The following is a 16,096-nucleotide window of genomic DNA, read 5'->3' on the forward strand; positions in this document are numbered from 1 at the left end:
GCACCTTTCAGTTTTATTTCTGCCTTTAGTAATGAAGTTTTTGATTTTGACCACCATGTGTTGAAATAGATCCACTTCCTTAATAGAAGTTTCATTGTAATCTATACCCTTTCCTTTCACACATTTCAGATAAAGAGAGTACATTCACTCTTTGGTATACAAGTGTGCCCAAGTAATTTCAAAGTGTAGAAGGGACCTCTTGTGTCATGACTCAAGAGTCACTGTAGTAGGGTTTCCTTGCATTGTGTTGCAGCATATCTAAAATACAGCAAGCATCAGAAAGAATTAATTCCCCTAAATAATAATAATTAATTCCCCTAAATAATAAATAATTAATTCTCCTAAAAGGTAATGTCCAGGTCTGTCATCCCACACTAGTGCTGTCCAATGTCTGTTAGTTACCCAAGCTGTTACCCTGTAATGTTACCCTGTCTCCCCAACAACAAAGAAAAAAGGAAAAAAACAAAGACAGATGGTGGTCCTAGCTCATCAGCAGCAAAGTTTATAAAACTCAGAAGCAGAATGGTAAGAAACTAGGGGAGAAAAGTGGGTAGGCCAAAGCTGAGAGTGTGAAATGTCTTTTATTTTAGACGGGCCAAAGCTGATAGAACAAGCTTAGTAACGGTAAAGTAGGGAGAAAACTAATTTTACCTCTATAGGGACATAAAATGTCAAGAACTCCTATATGGTGGTTCTGTAACCATGTGGTTTAGTCAGAGTAGAAAGCATCCTATTCCGAATCTCTGCTCTAGATTTGTTTAATGCTTCTTTTTAAAGACTCAAAAAGGTGTGTTTCTGCTTATTTTTAACACTTTCTCTAGTCTCGAACCCTGTTGTGTTGATCAGGCAGTTCAGTTCAGTCGCTCAGTCGCGTCTGACTCTTTGTGACCCCATGGACTTGGGCGCACACAGCAATGAAGAAATTTTTCTTTTTTTTAGGGAAGGCTTTTTTTTTAAACATTTGTTTGATTTATTTATTTGTGCTAGGTCTTCATTGCCACGCTCGGGCTTTCTGGTTGCGGTGAGCAGGGGCTACTCTTCCTGCAGCGCCCAGGCGTCTCACTGCCGTGGCCCCTCTCGTGGAGCACGGGCTCTGGGCGCTTGGACCCCAGTGGTCGCAGCTCCCGGGCTCTGCAGCGCAGGCTCAGTACTTAGGGTTCACGGGCTTCGTCGCTCTGCAGCTTTCTGCGTCCTCTGCATCGGCAGGCGGATTCTTAGCCACTGCGCCCCCAGGGAAGTGACAGATTTGGTTTGGTTTGGTTTTTTAAACTTGTCTTCTGCAGTCATTTCTTCTATCAAGATCGCTTTAGATAGCTGCGTCTCTTTTTCTTCTGTCTCTCTCTAAAGATACAAACTGTGTACTTTTTCAGAACGTTTCTGCCACTCAGAGCAATCAGGCGTCACGGTGAACTCTGGGTTTATGGCCTTGCTAACCAATGGCGTGTTTTCTGTGGCCTTCTAGAGTGTCCTCCCCTACTATGTCGCAACCAAACTGGCTAAAATTCGAAAGCCAACTTTGGACAAGCCCTCTTCGGAGACGTTTGTGAAGTCTGCCATTAAAACCATCGGCATGCAGCCCCGGACCAATGGATACTTCATCCATTCTCTTATGGTATGTCAGTTTTTAAGTCCTGAGTTAGTACCTTGGTTTGGGGTTTTCTTTCCCTTTGACTCACAAAATTAGTATGTGATACATTTGCATATATATGTTGTCTAGACTTACTAGCAAGGCCTCCGTGTTTTCCACCGCACATCTAAGAACTCTTAAATCTATCTATAAATAAACAGTAATATAGTAAAACATAGGATCATATGTGTCAAATGAATTCAGATTGCAGGCCTTAATTGCATATCTCTCCGTTTCTTTCCCTAGGCCTCAGTAGTCTCAATCCTGCCTTCCTGGTTGTACTTTAAAGTGACCATGAATGTGAACAAATCTATCCGGGCTCACTATTTGAAGAAAATGAAGAAGAACTGAGCACTGGTAACAGCTTTGAGTAACTCAGCAGATGCACCAGCCTAGGCGTGTTTGCTGCAAGGCACCCACCATTTCCAAATCTTTTGTCATGCTTATTAACAGTTACTGATAAAGCTAAGAGTTGTCATAATTAGGAGGAAAGCAGAGGTTGCTTTCAGGAGTTCCTGGCATATATTCTGGATGCTACCAGGAGTTATTTTGAAGTTTAACATAAATGCTCATATCAAATGGATATAGAACTAACATTAGCAAGAACTGCTTACTATTAATAGAAGGAACATAATTATAGCAAATCAGTGAATGATAGAGTCAGACATAAGGTTAAACAGTTTCATCTGGTCCAAAATGCCAGTGATGATTATTCTTGTATTTGCACAGAAATGTACTTTTAAAAAGTAATGGCCAGCTACTCTTTTTTTTTTTGGCTTTGTTTTTAACTCTTTAAGGGAGTGGGGATTCATTGACATGGAAAGACGCACTGCAATCTGCAGAGCACTCTGTAAGCTTTCCTAAAAGCGTGTTTGCACGTTTATGTAGAACTTTCCTTTCGCAGGGGTAGCTAGTGACGTAAAAATAATGGGGTTATTTTTGACACATGATGCCTACTGAAATACGCTTTCCTCTAATACAGATGTCTTCTAGGTTTAAATGTATGTAAACACTGAACGCTCTGCGGTATGATTTATGAAGGTAAACAGGCCGAAATGCACGCTGAGGGGCAGCCCTTCCAGTGCCGCTAAAACCCTGGCCCAGGAAGGCGGCCTTCTTGGACCGCAGGTTCTTCATTTCTGCCCCGCACCGATACTGCTCACATGGGTGACACCGGACCTCTCCTAGGACAGTGATGATATTAGGGAAGTGGTGTTACACTCTTAAATAGGTACCCTATAGGTACTGATACAATTAGTTTTAATAAAAGATGATATAACCATGATGTTGATTGAAAATGTATTTCTTTGGTGCTTGAAATTAAGGCCATTTTTGCACTGGTTTAATATAAATTAAGACTTTTTTCCTGCTACATACATAACTTGTTTGGGGAACTTGCTAAGAAATAAATTCAGTGTTGTGGAATATGCACGAAGCCAGATCTTTACCTAGGCTGTGGTTCCCAGATTCTGAGTTTTAAGCACCAGGAAATTTGGAAAACAAAACAAACATCCATTTTAATTGGCATATTTAAAAGTGTTTCTAGCTTTTAAACTTGCCAGCCAAGGACATTGAAAAAAAAAACAAAACAGAAAAACCCAAATCACCATCTGCCATTGCATCATTATATAGAAGTAAAGAAACTTTAGTACACTTAAAATAGGAAGAATATAATCTCAGAATAAAAAGTAGTCATTTAAATTGAATAAATTTAGCTTTACAAAAAACACTTTGCCTTTCTCTCTCTCATTTTTTTGTACAAATGGTGAAGTCACAATGACCTGGGCAATATATTATTTGCTTTCACACATTTGTTGGTTGATTGTGGTGGTGGTTTTGGTGGAGAGTTGGTAGAGAGGGGGAAGGATTGGTTTGCAAGTATGCAAAACGCTGCTTCTTTTACCCCATCAAGAAAATAGTTGTAATCTGGCTAGGAAATCCCTTAGCAGTCTCAAAACTTCTGAACTATGGCTCTGACTCCTTCAACTCAGTAAATATCCTCTTGTATATGACACTCAAGGCTGAAAATGATGGCATGAAAATCTGCTTCCAGGAACATGAAAGAAAAAGTACACTAAAAGAGAAACCAGTGTTCTCAAAACCCATTCAAAATAGTGAAGCATAATTTTTAGACTTCATTTTATAGTGACTTGACTTTATAGTCTGATGTGTGCTAGATACGGTTTGAACCCAAAAAGAGTAGAAGGTAATATTTATTGTTTATGTAGAATCAGCTCACCTCATGACACAGAAAACTGGATTTTAATTTATTGGTCCTTCATTGTCCTTTCAGTACCATAGCGTGGTGGGCTGGTGGCCAGGAGAGGTATTGCCCTGCACACAGAATGATGTAAGCTGTTTTGATTTGTCCTTGTATCAGGCCCACGTGCACTGGGAATAAAGAAAGATACTAATCAGTTTCTATTTCCTCAAATGTGGTCCCGATCTAAAGAGATGAATTCTTGAGTTCTCATTGATATTTGTTGCATCAAAATACAATGGAAGTGAACTTTATATAAAGTGAACATCAATTCTAATATCAGTACAAATGGTGCTAATTCAGTGTAGAAGAGGAGATTTGGGGGGTTAATAATACAAGTATAAAATGAGCTTGTGTGCATGCTTAGTCACTCAGTTGTGTCCGACTCTGCAATCCCATGGAGCCTGCCAGGCTCCTCTGTCCATGGGATTTCCCAGGTAAGAATACTGGAGTGCATTGTCCTTCTCGTGGGGATCTTCCCGACCCAGGGATCAAACCTGGGTCTCCTGCATTGCAGGTGGATTGTTTGCCATCTGGAACTATATAGCCTCCAGGGACTATAATTTCTGAAGTCTGCTGATACCAAAAATTACCTGAGACTTTGGTGGTCTTGGGTTCTGCTGCTTTGCTCTTTAGCTTACCAGGATCAAAACATACCAAAACACTTTATTTAATATGTTGGATAAAAATATTTGAAAAATTTTAAGGACTCACTACTTTGTGACATTCTAATATTTTTAGATTAGCAGATTTATGTCACTCATGATGTAAAACATATAAATAGGGGCAAAATTAAAATTCCCGTGTGAAAACGTAATTCTTCCTATTGAGATTTATATGGAAACATCTAGAAATGAAACACTAGCATGAACACAAACTTAATAGGTGAAAAAATTTTAACATGATGAATGGTAATACCACAACTTTGTCCCCTTCCCTTACCTGTGTCATTGAAAAGCAAGCAAAATGGGTACTACAGACAGTAATCCTAAAAGGATATAAAGCTAGCTTGTCATCCTTGTTACAAAAGCTTCTAGACAAACTGTTGTGTGAATTTATTGAATGCCATTTACGCTTCTGGAGGCTGGAGAAACTGCCCTGTTAAGCTAACCCTTGAGCTTGGGGATGGGGGAGAGCCCAGGGAGGGAGCAAAGGAAAGACTGGTAATAAACAAAAGAAATAAACGCAGTGTAAGTGCTATATGTGGAGGGGAAAATGAAGCAGAGTTAAGGAGGATGGGGAATCAGTGCTTGTCGGGGTAGGGGTGGGAGGCTTGTGCTGTTAAATAAGGTACTCACGGTAGGCCTAGAGAGGTGGTGTTTGAACTGTCTTGAGTAAGCCTTTTAGCTCTCTAGGGGAAGAGCATTTCAGGCAGACCAGCCTGCACAAAGAGCCCAAGGAGACAGCATACCTGGCGTGTTCCCGGGATAGCCAGGAGTACGTACATCTTGAAGCACATACTATGTGACCGATTTCTGGACGATTTCAGAGATCTTGCTTTAGTTATGACTTTCTAGTGTTATCACCTTTACATTCTTGATCTTATTTCACTACCTTTATTCACTGCATAATTCAGTTTGCTGGTATTTTAGTTGGATTTCTGCATCTATATTTAAGAAATGGGCTTGCAATTTTTCTTTCTCATATTTGTATGGTTTTCATATCAAGATTATAATCTCACTGGGAAATCCCTGGCAGTCCAGTGGTTTGGACTGAACACTTTCACCGCTGGGACCGTGGTTCAATACCTGGTCAGGGAACTAAGATCCTGCAAGCTGCAAAAAAACACAAAAAAACAAAAAAATGTTTATAACTTCATTAAATGAGCTTGGGAGTGCTACCTATTTTACTATGCTCTAGAAGAATATGTAAATGATTGAGACAATAATAAACTGTTTCTTTGAAAGTTAATAAAACCAGTCTGGCCCTAGTATTTATTTGTAGGAAGACTGTAGCATCTACTTATCTTGTTGCTTTAAAGATAAGACTAGTCAGGGTTTCTGTTTTTTTGAGTTAATTTTGAAAACTTTTTTCTAAGCATATACTCATCTCCACCCTCCTCCAAATTTATTAGCATAAGAAACTTGAGGAGCTTTCTTATTTGTTTAAACCTCTGCTAGATATGTGTCTATTTCCTTTCCCAGTGTTGTCTTCTCACTTTTTTCCTTGACCAGTTTGCTAGCAGTTTCTCTATTTTATTAATTTTTAAAAGAACTGGTTTTTGTCTTTGTTGATTCTGCCTTTTTTTTTTTAAATCCTCTCCTGCTTTCTAAAGGTTTACTGTGTTATTTTTCTTTTTTCATAATTTGAACATTTAATTGTTTCATGTTCAATGTGTTTTTTTACTCTTATATAAACCCACAATTTGTGTGTGTGTGTGTGTGTGTACACATTTGTGTATACACAAGTGTATTCTTCAGTGCTAACATTAAAGCTTTACATTAGGATTTCTATGACCTATGAATTTTTTAGAAATGTTTTTAAAGACACAAATTTAAGTAAATGTATTTCCTTTAAAAAAAAAACTTGTATTCATGTCACAATTAATTTTACATTATGTACATCCTGATATGATGGACTAAAGATACAGCATCACTTATGGTGGTATTCCTAGCAAAAATGTATAAACTGGATATAATCAAGAAGAAATGTTTTTTAAAAAACTAAATTAAAGGATATTCTACTAAATAACCAGCTTATACTTGTAAAACTTTCAGATTAAAGAAAACTAAAGAAACATGCAAAACACATGATCTTGGGTTGGATCCTGGTTGAGAAAATTTTTTTTTCCTCTACAAAGGACAGTTTTGAGACAATTTGTGAGATTTGAGAAGTCTGAAGATTAGGTAATAGCATTATATCAATGTTAATTTCCTGAGTTTGATCATTGTACTGTGGTTACTTAAGAAAAAGTTCTTGTTTTTTAGGAAATGCACACTAGAGTATTTATGGATAATGGGACATTATATATGCAATGTAATCTAAAAAGATTCAGAAAAATATGTATACAGAAAATGATAAAGCAAGTGTGTTAGTATGTTAACATTTGGAGAATCTGAGTGAAAGGGAAATGGAAATTCTTTGTGCTATTTTGCAAATTTTCTGTAAATCTAAAGGTATTTCAAAATAAAAAGTTAAATCTTTTGTTGTTGATTTCTAAATAATTGCACTCTAATCAAAGACCATGTGAATATGACATAGTTTTAACCTTTCTCCACTTCAGTTTTGTGTTCTGAAAAATAGGAATAATGATAGCACCTATCTCATAGATTGTTTTGAGCACAACTTAATATTTTAAAGTGCTTAGAATCCAGCCTAGCATAAGGTACACACACACACACACACACACACACACACACACATATGTTAAGGCATATCCAACTCATTGTGACCCCATGGACTGCAGCACGCCAGCCTCCTCTGTCTTCCACTACTCCCGGAATTTGCTCAAATCATGTCCATTGAGCTGGTGATACTGTCTAACCATCTCATCCTCTGCTGCTCCCTTCTCCTTTTGCCTTCAATCTTTCCCAGCATCAGGGTCTTTTTCTAGTGAGTCAGCTCTTCCCACCAGGTGGCTAAAATATTAGAGCTTCAGCTTCAGTATCAGTCCTTCCAATGAATATTCAGAGTTGATTTCCTTTAGGGTTGACTGGTTTGATCTCCTTGCTGTCCAAGGGACTCTGAAGAGTCTTCTGCAGCACAATTCAAAAGCATCAATTCTTCGGCACTCAGCCTTCTTTGTGGTCCAGCTCTCACATCTGTAGTCAGGCAGGACTGAGCAAGTAGCACTTTTTGATTACATAGACCTTTGTGGGCAAAGTGATGTCTCTGCTTTTTAATATGCTGTCTAGGTTTGTCTTCCAAGGAGCAAGTGTATGATAAAAAATGGTACCCAAAGATATCAGGTTTTAATCCCTGTATCTGTGTTGCCTTATATGGAAAAGGGGCGGGTATGATTAAGTTAGGGATCTTGAGATGAGATTTTCTTAGGATATCCAGATGGACCCTAAATGGAATCACAATGTTCTTAATAAGAGAGAAGCAGAGAAAGATTACTGAAGTAGGAGATGGCAACCCACTCTAGTATTCTTGCCTGGAAAATTCCATGGACAGACGAGCCTGGCAGGCTGCAATCCATGGGGTCACAGAGTTGGACACGACTGAGCACACACACAACCAGAAGAAGGGAAAGCAATGTGACCACAAACACAGAGGTTGGAATGATGCAGCCACAAGCCAAGGAATGCCATCAGCCATCAAATGTTATGAACCGGGAATGGATTCCCCCCTAGAAGTTCTGGGAGATGCAGGGCCCAGTCTTTGTATTAGTAACTGAATTTGGGCTTCTGGCCTCCTGAACTGTGAGAGGATAGTCTTAATTTAAGCCACTGAGTTTGTTACAGCGACCATAGGAAACTTAATCCCTAACAAATGTAAACTTATTACCTAGTCTCAGAAGTTTTTGAGACTTATGTCTAGGTATAGCCAATGCTTTAAATGTGCCAAGTGTGCTTAAGAAAAATGTCTATTTTCTAATTGTTATTTTTCAATATATGTCCTTTAAGTTGTTTGTTAATTGTATTCAAATCTGCCATCTCTTTACTAACTTTTATCTGCCTGATCTGTCAGTAATTGACAGAAGTGTTTTGAATTCTCTCACTGTAATGAATTTCTCAAATTCCCCTGTTTTATCCATTTTTATTTTATACATTTTGAGGCTATCTTTTTAGATGAATAAATTTTAGAATTTTGACTTTCTGGTGAGTTGAACTTTTTTTTGTCATGTACTGACATCCTTATTGCTAGTGCTTTTGCCTTAAAATCTCTTTTCTGTGATATCAAATTAGGTACCTCTATCTTTCTATGTATTTATGTTTCATAAGCAAAATAAACCTGGGTCGGGCGGGCGGATAGTTGTTTTTTAATTTGGTAGTCTCTGCTTTTTATAGGCAAGTTTATTTCATGTATAACTTATGATTCTTAAAACATGAAGGCTTCTTTCTATAATGTTATTTTGTTCTCTTTGTTTCTTTTATGCTTCTTTTTTCCTCGCTTTTTGATTGGCTAAATTTTTTTTTCTTTTACTTTGTTTTTCCTCCTGTACTAGTTTGGAAGTTTTACATTCTTTATTTTCCTTGTCTTTACTCCTGAACATTTTCAGTGCATACACAACACAATTTAAAGTTATCTGGAGGGATTTCCCTGGTGGCCCAGTAGCTAGGACTCAACACTTTCACAGCAGGGAGTGTGGGTTCAATCCCTGGTCTGGGAATTAAGATCCCACGTGCTACCCAGTACAGCCCAAATTATATGTATTATACATATATGTATATACATACCCTCTTATTAACATCCTGCATCAGTGTGGTTCGTTTTTCACAACTGATGAACCAGTATTGTTACATTTGATTATCAACTAAAGTCCACAATTCACATTAGGGTTTCCTGGACCTTTTAACAAATGTGTGTGATGTGACCGTCACTACAATATCATAAAGAACAGTTTCACTGCCCTAAAAACCCCATGCTCCTCTTATTTATCCCTCTGTTTTCCTCCACCTCCAGACCCCTGCATCCGTGATCTTTTTGTTGTCTCTATAGTTTTGCCTTTTCCAAACTTCTATAGTTGGAATCACTATAGTACATAGACTTTTCAGACTGTTTTTTTTTTTCCACTTCATATGCATTTAAGTTTCCTCCATGACTTTTCAAGGCTTAATAGCTCTATTCTTTTATTGCTGAATAATATCCCATTGTACAGATGCACACAGTTTGCTTATCCATTCACCTATTGAAGGGCATATTGTTTGCTTCTGGTTTGGACAGTTATGAATAAAGCTGCTCTAACCATTTGTGTGCAGGGTTTTATGTAGACAAAAGTTTTCAACTCATTTCGGGTAAATACCATGGTGCATGATTACTGGATTATATAGTAAGAGTGTTCAGGTTACTTCTGCTTAGCTTCTTTTCTGTCAGCTATCTTTTAAGTTCACTAATCCTACCATATTGAAGGTACTTTCTGCTGTTAAATCCATGTAATATCAGGTATTAATACATTTCACCTCTGGAATGTTCATTTGATTCTTTAATGTAATTTCTAGTCATCTATTTGAATACTCCCTTTTTCATGTTTTGCCCACTTCCTCTATTTTTATAAATATTCTAATTGTTTTAAAGTCCTTGTCTGCTTCCTCCTACATCTGGATCATCTGTGGATCTACTTATTTTTTTCTTTTGAGGAGCGGTCACATTTTTCTGCCTCCTCACATGTCCCACAATTTTTAAATACTACATGCTGGAGATTCTATGTAAAAGAATCAAGACTGAAGTCAATGCTATCTTTTTTTAGGCAGGCTTTGCCACCTCCCTAGTAGATAGGATGGAGACCGATCACTTCAACCCAGACAAGTCCTGAGCTGAGCCAGGGTTAGGTTGCCACTTTCATTATATTCAGTGCTACTGTCGTTTGACATGTCAGCAGAATGAAACCGGTCATATGTTTCTTGTGGGCTTATCTTCCTGAAGATTTAGCTTTTCAAGGGAAGTAAGACCATGAGAGGTTCCACCTTGTCTTTTCATCGCAGACCTCTACCCTTCTGTGCAACCATGTACTCAGCAGATGCCTCGTGGGGGGAACTGGTCATGCATCTGAGAGTGCTTCTAGATCCAGTCCATCATGCCATCCCAGTGACTGTCAAAAGGTCTGTTGGAGTCTTTCCCCTTGTAGAGACGCCACTGTCTTCGGCAACTCCAGTCAACAGTTGTCATGCTTGGAAAAGTCCCAGGGGAAGAACATAGCCAGCTCACCTAGTGAGGGCTCGCTCTTTAGAAGTTTAGTTAAGCTAGTCCTCATTGCATCCAAATATCTCCAGTGTCTTCAAAGGAAAATTATTTATGATTGTTTTTCCTGCTGTAATAGTGACTGCTTGCTACTACCATGTCTCACTGAAAAACAGGGACTTCACTGAGTTTTTAATTTTAATGGTTACATTTGGTTCTTTTTTAAAAAAAATAGAAAAGCTTTGAATTTTTTATGGTTTCAACTATACTTATATCTTTAATTGTTTTATTTATTTCAACATATTAAACACCATTATGTTGTGTTTCTTATGGTTCCAATAATTCAGTTTTTTTTGTAGATGTTTCTGTTGTTTCTGCTGACTTTTGCTAATCGTACTTCATTTCCCCCTATTTTTCATGATTCGTGTGAGTTTTTCATTAGACCAATATTGAAATTATTCAGAATCTTATTGAGTGTAAATTTTCCCGGCAGGATTTGTGTTTGTTTTCATCAGGTATGGGGGCGTTACCAATTTTCACCTGCCTTATATTAAAATTCTCAGGTTTGCAGCTGTTGGGTTTCTGTTGTTCTTGGGTGTCGGGGAGGGGACAGGGAAATTGTACAAATGGTACTAATTCGTCCTTACAGAAAGAAAAGAAAGTGAAGTCACTCAGTCGTGTCCAGCTCTTTGCGACCCTCTGGACTGTAGCCTACCAGGCTCCTCTGTCCCATGGATGGGATTTTCCAGACAAGAGTCCTGGAGTGGGTTGCCAGTTAAACCCATGGAAAATTAGGCTAGTGGCCGTGAGGTCTCAGGGAAGAGTTCTTCCTACCCTTAGTTAATGCCAAGACAAAAAAGTTTTCTTGCTGTTGGCCTTTGTGACATTTCTGTACCCCTTTCTGGTATCGACTCCTTCCTGGGTCCCAGCTTTACACGGGTCTCTGCTGCAACTCTCCTCCTGCACTTGGGCTCCATCCTGTCCCAACCCATCTGCCCCCTCCCCCAGGAATATCCAAGCAGTGGGCCACCCAGGAGTGTGTATGTCCCAGCTTACTCATCTCCCTGGACTCAGATTCCCACATTATTCCTGGTCTCAGCTGCTGCTGCTGCTAAGTCGCTCCAGTCATGTCCAACTCTGTGACCCCATAGACAGCAGCCCACCAGGCTCCCCCGTCCCTGGGATTCTTCAGGCAAGAACACTGGAGTGGGTTGCCATTTCCTTCTCCAATGCATGAAAGTGAAAAGCGAAAGTGAAGTCGCTCAGTTGTGTCCAACTCTTAGCGACCCCATGGACTGCAGCCTACCAGGCTCCTCCGTCCATGGGATTTTCCAGGCGAGAATACTGGAATGGGGTGCCATTGCCTTCTCCACCTTGTTCTCAGAAGAAATCTTTTTTTTTGCACAAGCTAATTCATTTATTGAAAAGCATTTTATCTTTTATTAGTGTTTTATAGCAGATATCCCTCAGGATCTCCAATCTAATTTCTAAAAACAGAATCTCTACGTACTTTCACCACATGGAGCTAGATTCTCCTACCTGATGTTCTACTGACTAGCTCACCTCCCCGGAGCCACTGCTCTGCCCCTGAGAGGACAATGGGGCAAGAACTGGAAGAATCCTTGCAGACTCATACCTTATAAATGTAGTTTCTGCCCAGCAAGTGGTACTAGAAGGATGGAAAATATGAGGCCACTTTTAACACACCCCATGCTGATGGCTTACTGTGTTTTTTTCATTCATGCATCCACCCTGGTGCAGATGTTGGCTGCATTTGACAGTTGGACAAACCAATTATGACTGACAAGCACTATACAACCTACGGGAAAGTTATAAGTGGAACCTCGGATGAATACTCTATTTAAAGCTATGTCATCTCTGGTTCTTTCCAGGCAAAAGACCTAGGCAGATCAATTTAATTTTTGTGCTTCTCTACAATGGATTTGCTTCTACAAAGAGGATAATTTATTTCTAAGGCATTAAGGGACTTAGTCCACCAATCATTAACTTAATAATTTCAGGTACTTTTAATTTATTCAGTAATAAGCTTTTATTGACTATTTTCTGACCAGAATCCTAATCACTTGAAAGAAAATAATCCCTGCTTTAAGACACACCTAAAAACAAAAGGGCCAATATTCTGGTTTCTCTTTAGACTGTATAAATCTTTCACCTTCTTAAAACATGTGGACTTGACAACCATTTCAAAGTTTTCTATGAGATGGGAAGTGAGGGAGGAAGGGCCCTTGAACATTTAATGTTTATCATATACTTCATACCATATGTAAACTGTTGTTCAGAGTTTATTATGCCTCTCAAGGCCTGCACAAGCTGACGCCTTTCTGTGCTGCGCTTAATTGCTCAGTCGTGTCCAACTCTTTGTGACCCCCAAGGACTGTAGCCCACCAGGCTCCTCTGTCCATGGGGATTCTCCAGGCAAGAATACTGAAGTGGGTTGCCATGCCCTCCTCCAGGGGATCTTCCCAACCCAGGGATCAAACCCAGGTCTCCTGCATTGCAGGTAGATTCTTTACCATTGGAGCCACTACCTCATCTCAAAAACCTGCTTCCTTCACTCTCTATTCTTGCAGCAACTTTCTGTTTCTCCAATATTTCCCATCATGGAGTGTGGTAGAATGATTGCAAAAATGCTTCAACACTCTATTCCTCCCATTTTCCATACCCTTTGGGATGTGACTTTACAACTCCAGTCAAGAGGTAAAGTCTATTTCCCCACTCTTTGAACCTGGGCTAACTTGGTTTAGCCAAGAAATGAAGAAGTGGTTCTGTGCCACTTCCAAGCCTGGGCCTGGAGAGGTCTTGTGTGTGTTTACATACACCTCCCCTGACCCCACCATTAGATCATGCCTAGTGAGCTTGTTCAAGGATGAGAGACCACATGGAGCCAGGACTAATCTGGACCAGCCAAGCACCAACTGCTGACCTACCTGCTGAATCAGATCCAAATCAGAACTCCCAATAAACCTGGGACTCAGCATACGATGCAGACACTACTGACTAGGTTAGGTCCCCCATGTCTCATATAAAATACAGCAACTGTAATATCTATTTTTTAAATGTCTACTTCCCCTGCTAGACTATAACCTCCATGAGGGGAGGAATCAGGTCTGTCTTGATCACATCTAGCATGGTGCTGGCTACAGTCAGCACTCATTATTAGTGGATTAAATGAGTATATTAGTGAATGTATGAGCAAATCTTCACACAGTCCAACAGATGAGGAAACTAAGGTTGGGAGGGCTTAAGTAACCTTTCTGAAGTTACTCACCAAGGAAATAGCGAGGCTGAGACACAGTTCATACACTTGAAATAATACAGTTCACACAGTTCTGAAGACTAGGTAACTCTAAAGAGGAATCTGCTAAGCCATCTAAATAAAGCCATTAAGAATGACCCATAACCCAGGGTCTGCTGGAAAATATTGCTACCAACCCTTCAGTTGTGTAATCACTGAAAGAAACCAGCTACAAGGCCCTGGGAAATGGCTCCTTGTATGATTTGGGAACAGTCCTGCCTTTTCTATTTGGCTTTCATTCTACCATGCATTTGTACAGAAGTAGCATGGTGGCATCATGAAGCAGGATGATTCGGTTTTATCCTTTGAAAATGGGACTATTTGGTAATATTTGGTATTATATTATGTAATAAATATGGTAATATATATATTCAGTTCAGTTCAGTTGTGTCTGACTCTTTGCGACCCCATGGACTGCAGCACGCCAGGCCTCCCTGTCCATCACCAACTCCCAGAGTCTACCCAAACCCATGTCCATTGAGTTGGTGATGCCATCCAACCATCTCATCCTCTGTCTTCCCCATCTCCTCCTGCCCTCAATCTTTCCCAGCATCAGGGTCTTTTCCAATGAGTCAGTTCTTCGAATCAGGTGGCCAAAGTATTGGAGTTTCAGCTTCAGCATCAGTCCTTCCAATGAATGCTACTGCCGCTGCTGCTAAGTGGCTTCAGTCGTGTCTGACTCTGTGTGACCCCATAGATGGTAGCCCACCAGGCTCCGCCGCCCCTGGGATTCTCCAGGCAAGAACACTGGAGTGGGTTGCCATTGCCTTCTCTGCCTTCCGATGAATAATCAGGACTAATTTCCTTTAGGATTGACTGGTTGGATCTCCTTGCAGTCCAAGGGATTCTCAAGAGTCTTCTCCAACACCACAGTTCAAAAGCATCAATTCTTCAGCACTCAGCTTTCTTCATAGTCCAGCTCTCATATCCATACATGACCACTGGAAAAACCATAGCCTTGACTAGACGGACCTTTGTTGGCAAAGTAATGTCTCTGCTTTTTAACATGCAGTCTAGGTTGGTCATAACTTTTCTTCCAAGGAGTAAGCGTCTTTTAATTTCATGCCTGCAGTCACCATCTGCAGTGATTTTGGATCCCCAAAAAATAAAGTTAGCCACTTTTTCCCCATCTATTTGCCATGAAGTGATGGGACCAGATGCCATGATCTTAGTTTTCTGAATGTTGAGCTTTAAGCCAACTTTCTCATTGTCCTCTTTCACTTTCATCAAGAGGCTCTTTAGTTTTTCTTCGTTTTCTGCCGTATGTATTACCTACATCATAAGACTGTTCTGTGAAGTATACTGGTGTCAGCATGAAAATAATTGGAGCAGCCCTTGACCTGGAAGATGCTCTCAAGATGCTTGGGTGGGTCAAGTGGGCACTTTTGATGACATGGCTTCTCCTTTGGCATATTTAATTGTGACGGTTAATGGACATCTTTGCAGTTTAAGATGACACTTTTAAAACAGAATTCTCTCATAATGATGCCTTGAGCCCTGCCACTCAATGGGAGAATCAGCAGAAATTGTAGTATCTTATTTGCAATTGACATTCTCTATTGTAATTTTGTTCCTGTTTTAAATTTTTTCTTTTTGTTTCTTTAGAAAGATGTAGCTCAGTTTTCAGTTTGAAAAGTGTGTAAGTCGCTTTGTTACAATAAAAATAAATGTGTTAATAAAAAAAAGAGCCTCTCAAGAAATGTTAACAAATAATATTATTTGCTCCTATTTAATAACAAGGAGGGGCTTCCCTGGTAGCTCAGCTGGAAAAGAATCCACCTGCAACACAGACCCTGGTTTGCTTCCTGGGTCAGAAGATCACCTGGAGGTGGAGTAGACTACCCACTCCAGTATTCTTGGTCTTCCCTGCTGGCTCAGATGGTAAAGAATCCTCCTGCAATGCAGAAGACCTGGGGTCGATCCCTGGGTTGGGAAGAGCCCCTGGAGAAGGGAATGGCAACCCATTCTTGCCTGGGAAAATGCCATGGACAGAGGAGACTGGCAGGCTACAGTCCATGGGGTCGCAAGAGTCAGACACGACTTAGCGACTAAACAATAGCAACGAATCACTTACACGGGCGGTATCTGCAATCATGCTGGGCGCTGAACA

General features: G+C 39.9%; 1 protein-coding gene across 3 annotated transcripts in view; it reads left to right on the plus strand.

The window, feature by feature from the left end:
* The window catches only part of HSD17B12 (hydroxysteroid 17-beta dehydrogenase 12), a 171,925-nt gene extending 169,013 nt beyond the window's left edge, over positions 1–2,912 (plus strand). Inside the window, exons 10-12 of one of the 3 annotated variants that reach the window (XM_043482241.1) lie at positions 1,463–1,612; positions 1,874–1,984; positions 2,610–2,912. In XM_043482241.1, the coding sequence (XP_043338176.1) occupies positions 1,463–1,612; positions 1,874–1,978 (255 nt within the window). In that variant the 3' untranslated portion in view covers positions 1,979–1,984; positions 2,610–2,912. Of the gene's footprint in view, positions 1–1,462; positions 1,613–1,873 lie in introns of all 3 variants that reach the window. The other 2 variants (XM_043482242.1, XM_043482240.1) reach the window with 2 other exon arrangements.
* The last annotated feature ends 13,184 nt before the right edge of the window (positions 2,913–16,096 follow it).

This window comes from Cervus canadensis, chromosome 11 (assembly GCF_019320065.1).
Source record: "Cervus canadensis isolate Bull #8, Minnesota chromosome 11, ASM1932006v1, whole genome shotgun sequence".
Lineage (NCBI taxonomy): Eukaryota > Metazoa > Chordata > Mammalia > Artiodactyla > Cervidae > Cervus > Cervus canadensis.